Source organism: Drosophila pseudoobscura, chromosome X (genome assembly GCF_009870125.1).
Source record: "Drosophila pseudoobscura strain MV-25-SWS-2005 chromosome X, UCI_Dpse_MV25, whole genome shotgun sequence".
In the NCBI taxonomy this organism is placed as follows: Eukaryota; Metazoa; Arthropoda; class Insecta; order Diptera; family Drosophilidae; genus Drosophila; species Drosophila pseudoobscura.
Window position 1 is genome coordinate 28,447,465 of NC_046683.1, and position 6,497 is coordinate 28,453,961.

A 6,497-nucleotide genomic window follows, 5' to 3' on the forward strand; every position below is an offset into this window, starting at 1 on the left:
GAGACTATAGGACTATAGGAGAAACTGTGGCAACCAATTTTGAAGACACGAGAAAACTAAAAACGCAGAATCATAGAGAATCTAGAGACACCATATCTAAACCAGAGTGCCGAATGTGGATCATTATCATTATATTACTTTTTTATTATATTATAATTGGACTATTATCATTATAGCCCGAAGAAATAATGAAACTGCAGTAGTTACGCAACGCCTTCTACGCGCTTACTCATTCCCCGTCTTTCACACACCCGTCATCGTGTAGTGAGCGCACTGGTCTATTATACAATTATAGCCATTTACAATAGCCGAAATGGCATATCATATTACTTATGTACATAAAAACTTAAGCTATTGCTTTGTATCTTTAATTTAACACCATTAATAGCAAACCATCATTAGAACTTCGAAAAAATTGTTAGTAAAACTAGGTGGCAAATTTGTAGATCAAGACGGATTTTTACGCCGACAGCGAATGACACTTTGACTAGAGTTTTCTTAAAACGTTGTGAGTTGCTGCGGACACCGCAACTCTACATTTATACCCGATACTTAGTCAGTATGGCTCTCCTCCGGCAGACGCCGCTGATATTGAACGACACGACACAGAGTGCGTGCGAGAGAGACAGAAAATCAGTCTGAGCATGACGTCGGGCGCTGCGTAGCCAGTGATATAAAAATGATCTGATCTTATCCAGATTCAGCAATCTGATAGATATGGTAATTATCTATGCGTTTTTAGTTTTCTCAAATCTGCAATATTGTGGATGCAACAGATTTTCGTCCTTTGTGGGTGAGGAAGGGGGTGGGGCGAAATTTTGAGATATACGTTTTATAGTGACATCTTAAAGGAGTGTGTGTACCAAATTTGGTTACTCTAGCCTTAATAGTCTCTGAGATTTGTGGATGCCTCAGATTTTCGTCCTTTGCGGCGGCGGAAGGGGGTGTGGCGAAATTTTGACACAAAACGGTCAAGGTCCGATATCACAGGAGTGTGGATACCCAATTTGGTTGCTCTGGATCTTATAGGTTCTGAGATTCTTGAACTCATATTTTGCAATTGGCAAAGCCGACCATGAAACCTGTGTGTTAGAGAGAGACAGAGCAAGAAAGAATGAAATTGTTTTCTTGATTCTGGCTATAATGATTATACGATCTGGTTCCGATTTTGCACTCTGGAAGATATAATTATACTCTACGATTCTGCGCTTTCAGTTTTTTCGTATCTCTGAATTTGTGGATGCCACAGATTTTCGCCCTTTGTGGGGGTGGAAGTGGGCGGGGCAAAGTTTTGAAATATACTTGTAGCAGTGACATATCACAGAAGTCTGGATATAAAACGTCGTTGCTCTAGCTCTTATAGTCTTTGAGCACTAGGCGCTGATAGGGACGGACAGATGGACAGACGGGCTCAGTCGACTCGGCTATTGATGCTGATCAAGAAAATATGTATATACTTTATGGGGCCGGAAACGATTTCTTCTGGACGTTACACATATCGATTTTCATCACAAATCTAATATACCCCAATACTCATTTTGAGTATCGGGTATAAAAAGTAAAATCTTAATTATGCTGATGAATTTCAATCAGGAATTCAATAATCATTGAAAACACTTTACTACAACAAGAGTTTTTAGAACCAACAGAGACAGCCTGGTGTGCCTCTATAAGTCAAACTTAGTTGGAATTCTTTTGGAATAAAAATCTTTGGAAACTCCGTATATGTATTTTGATAATTTAAAAAATAGCTCCGTTTTTCTCGAGGTTAGAATGAAAATACGCAGCTATGCAAAATTCTGATCTTGATCAATTAACTTTTTTCAATGCTTTTCCCGGCTTCTAAAAAAGATCTACAGCTTTACAAATCATTTATTACTTATTATCCTTTTTCGAACTTGATTTTAGCTTTTCTCTTTTTGTTGCAGCTTTGACACGGAGGAAGAGTTCAAGAAGCGCGCTTACAATCGAGTAGTTTCACTGCAAAGCGGTGAACCAAACTCCAGAAAAGCATGGCAGCTTATTTGTGATGTTTCGCGACAGGAATTTCAGGCTATATATGACCGTTTAGATGTAACACTTAGAGAACGTGGTGAATCCTTTTATCAATCACGTATGTTATCTGTGGTTGATTTTTTACGAAACAAAAATATGCTTGAACATGATGAGGGCCGTCAAATCATGTGGCCAAACGAAGACAGGAGTGGCATACCTCTAACAATCGTAAAGTCGGATGGTGGTTTCACCTATGACACTTCTGATATGGCTGCTATACGCCACCGCATAGAAGAGGAACATTGCACATGGATAATTTATGTTGTAGACTCCGGACAAAGTACACATTTTAATACCATTTTTAAAGCGGCGGAGCGCTGTTGTATTCTCAATCCGACCGCCCACCGTGTTCATCATGTACAGTTTGGCGTGGTTCTTGGTGAGGATGGAAAGAAATTTAAGACCCGTTCTGGTGATACCGTTAAACTATCAGATCTTCTTAATGAGGGAATGAAACGTTCATTAGAGCAACTACGCAGTCGAGGCCGCGACGAAATTCTCACAGCTCAGGAACTATTTGAAGCACAAGAGGCAGTGGCTTATGGTTGCATAAAATATTCAGATTTATGCCACAACCGTATCAGTGACTACGTGTTTTCATTTGACAAGATGCTAGACGACCGCGGTAATACTGCAGTTTATTTATTATACACATACACACGTATTTGCTCTATTGCACGTAACTTAGGTGATGACTTCTGTTACTTGCTAAAGGTTTTAGATACCGTCGAGATTGTTTTGAATCACGAAAAGGAGTGGAAGCTGGCAAAAACCCTTTTAAAGATGCACGACATAATGATCAAGTGCTCGAAAGACCTTTTCCTTCATTTTCTTTGTGAGTTTTGCTATGAGGTATGCACTGTATTTACAGAATTTTATGACAGTTGCTATTGCATTAAGAAAAACAAAGATGGAGAGATAATTGAAGTAAATCGTAGTCGAGTTTTAATGTGCGAGGCAACTGCAGCAGTATTGCGTCAATGTTTCTACATACTAGGACTAAAGCCAGTTTCTAAACTTTAACTTTGGTAGGCAAATGTTTTTATAAAAATATACACATGCATTAATATTAATATTAATAATTAATATTAATTATTTTAAATATAACAATCTATGAAGAACTATTAAAATAAAGATCGATGATGTTTTTCTATCCTGACTGAGTATTATCATTGTTCCACTACGTCTCCTTCAGCATAATTATCCAAATGACAGTAATTTCACTATATTTTTTCATTTAGACACGGCACGCAGACATTTTAACACCAACATAGTTGACACACGTCGCTCCAAACTGGCGAAGTCAACAACGACGGTTATATAGCCGTCCGAAATTCGTGGCTGGGCCGGAGTCAAAACCCCATCCAAAAGTACCTGAGCATACACCGCGTGCGCCAGCGCATTTAACTAGACCAGTACAATTGCGCGGCGATTGACCGTCGGCTCCTGGTTGCAAGGTGCTGACGCTGATTTCTGCCAATGCTGCTGGCGACAATGGATTCTCTTGTGACAAAAAAAGTGGCTACTAAAAAAAACGGACTGACAAGTTCGTAACCGTTGCCAAGGATGGCAACTGGCGCGTATACACCGACACCCGTAAAAACTGTAACAGAAAAACACAGCACAAAGCCCTTACAAAGCGGAGGATTGATTGCGTACAGGAGATAGTTTCAGCGTTTTAATCTGACTTCCTACACGGATATGACTACGCTCTGTGCCCCTCACTCGAACCACGGATGTGACTTGTACAGACCCAGCTTACCTCAGCCTGAAATAAGTTCGTTACAAGTAGCTCCCGAGTAGGGACTTCAGGTAGACTTTTACGAGGGGTTTGAGTGCATTAAATACCCCCAGCCACAGACCGAGTGTTAAGACCTTAAAAGAAAATTCTAGACATGCGAGTTGAGTTGTAAATTCATACTAAATTTTATTCTTAAAATCAGATCCTTGTGTGTGATTTGACAATAAGGCATAAGTTAAAATTTTGTATTCTATAATTATCGTTAGTCTAACGCAAAGGATACATTTTACTGCGGTTATTTATTTGAGTGCATGCTTACTTTAGTGTAATTTTAGGACTGCATGGTTAAATGTTTCCTCCACTTGTGTTTTGATGTAGTATCTTTTAATGGGTTACAGATCTTTGTTCACACCCGAACAGTCATAACTTATCTACTTTATGTGATGTATTAAGAGATCGGTTTTTTTGGTACATGAGTGAATGTGTACTATATGTTTATTTTTAAACATTCTACAAGGGGCCGAAAGTGGCATGTTTTTTATACCCGATACTCAAAATGAGTTGTAACGAACCTGCTTTTTGGGCTCGCTTGAGTTTGCTGGGCTCGCTCAGCGGTCGGCAGATTCGCAGCAACGTATTTTTATTGTTGCCCCCAACGACAAATGATAAGACTTTCCTTTTAGTTTGATTTTCGCTTTATTTGCAATTCTATTAGGACTTAGGGCTAGGTATTACAGTTTCTCTTAATTATCAATCTCCACCACGCGGGGGCTCTCGTCGGGTGTGGCAGCGTCGAGGCTATTGATTGGGGCAAGTTGACCTCCGCTATTGCTTTGGCCCGCCACTCGAATCCGCACTCCACGTCTCGCACTCCCCTCCTAGCTTCCGCCGGCTTACGGGGATCTTCCCTTAACTTAGACTTACTCTGGGGGGGCAGGCGGGGCCTGTCTGCCTGCTACTACACTTCACTACACTTCTTTGTTTCGGACCGAATATCACTCTTGCGTTTCGACCGGGTCTCAACGTGCGCGCGCGCTTACTTATCTGCGTGAAAAAAAAGAGCCGCTTTGACGCCGCCGCCTCCTTTTATAACCCCTTGCCAGGCCCCGGCTCGGCGTCGGTAGTTTTCCATCGCCGTCTCCTGGTTTCCACGGCCTTCGTAACGGGGCCTGGCCGGCGGCGTGATCCCGTGCCCTTATTTGGTCATGCGCCAAATTACTGCTGGCCCGATCCCGCCGTTTCCTTTGCCTCTCTTGTGTCTCTCTCTCCGAGAGCAGGGCACTTCCCCTCTCGAGGCCCTTGGCCTCTTCGCCGCGTCCGGATAACCGGGGGCATCTGGCCTGACCTTCGCCTTATCCGGCCGGCCGTCAGCTTTTATCCGACTGTGCTTTTGGTCGCACTCGGCCTGTGGGAACCATGGTTCCTCACACCCCCCTCTTTCTTCCCGTAGCGGAATACTTCCGTTTTCCGCGATCTCGGGATAGGGTGGGCTTTCCTCATTCAAACGGCCCGAAGTTGCGCGCGCCCTTTGTTGTACTTGGGATCGCCGGCGTTCTGGCGCCCTCTGGCGCCTTGGCTCGGGGGCGCTGTCAGCCCTTGCCCTTTTTTTGGCTGGCGCCGACTCCCGCCTATCGATAAGGTGTAGGGGCGCTTCTGCGATCCACTCGATACTTCCCCCCTTAGTCGATATTCCGTTTTCTTCTTTTCTTTGTTTTTTTTTTTCTTTATTCATTTTCTCCCGCGTGTTCTGCCCTTTTTTTTTTGTGTTTCTGCTGCCCCCCCCCTTTTTCTTCTCTTCTCCGTCTTCCTTCATTTCTGCTCTCTGAATACTTCGGTGCGCGTGGCCGACATGGCGATGCGGTAACGCGTACCTCGCTCGCTTACCAGCTTCTTCACACGTCTACCCACGAGACGTATCTGGGCCTGTGCGCGGCTCACTGCCGCCGGCCACTCCTCCCGCGGGATCGCCTTCCAGTGGCCCGTGGCTGCCGGTGCTGAGCTCTGCCGATGCAGGGCCGGCCGCTTGGGTCTTTCCTGGGGCTCCGGGCAGGAGGCCTGCCTCTTCAGTGTTGGGCGCTCGACCGCCCCCGACCTCTCCGGCGCGGGCCACACCCACGGACCGCGTTCCCATGTCTCGACCTCCGCGCGTTCCGTCGCCTCCGCCGTCGCCGCCTCCGCCGTCGCCGCCTCTGCCGTCGCCGCCTCTGCCGTCGCCGTCTCCGCCGTCGCCGACTCTGCCGTTGCCGACTCTGCCGTCGCCGCCTCTGCCGTCGCCGCCTCCGCCGTCGCCGCCTCTGCCGTCGCCGCCTCTGCCGTTGCCGTCTCCGCCGACTCTGCCGTCGCCGCCTCTGCCGTTGCCGCCTCTGCCGTCGCCGCCTCTGCCGTTGCCGTCTCCGCCGTTGCCGTCTCCGCCGTCGCCGCCTCCGCCGTCGCCGGCGCGGGATCCGATTTGTGGTTTCTCCTCCGCGGATCCCTGTCGTTGCTGCCGAGGGGGCTCTCCTCCCACACCCGGGCGCCGGTCTCTGGCTGCGTCTCGCACGGGGCGGGCCCCGAGGCCCACGTGATGTGTAGGGTCTGGTGGTGCCACACCATCCCCTGGCGCACGGCTGTCCTCACCTCCTGGGACACGTATGGCCCTATTACGGCCGCCTCCGGTCCCCTCCATTGTGGCTGCTGCTGCCACTGCCCGTTCTCTTGCTGC

At 46.7% G+C, this 6,497-nt stretch overlaps 1 protein-coding gene across 1 annotated transcript; it reads left to right on the plus strand.

Moving 5' to 3' along the window:
- Positions 1–1,896: 1,896 nt before the first annotated feature.
- LOC26532888 (probable arginine--tRNA ligase, cytoplasmic) lies at positions 1,897–3,208 on the plus strand. Its single transcript, XM_015188871.2, has one exon. The coding sequence runs from the start codon at positions 2,116–2,118 to the stop codon at positions 3,076–3,078; it is 963 nt and encodes a 320-aa protein (XP_015044357.2). The 5' UTR covers positions 1,897–2,115; the 3' UTR covers positions 3,079–3,208.
- Positions 3,209–6,497: the final 3,289 nt, after the last annotated feature.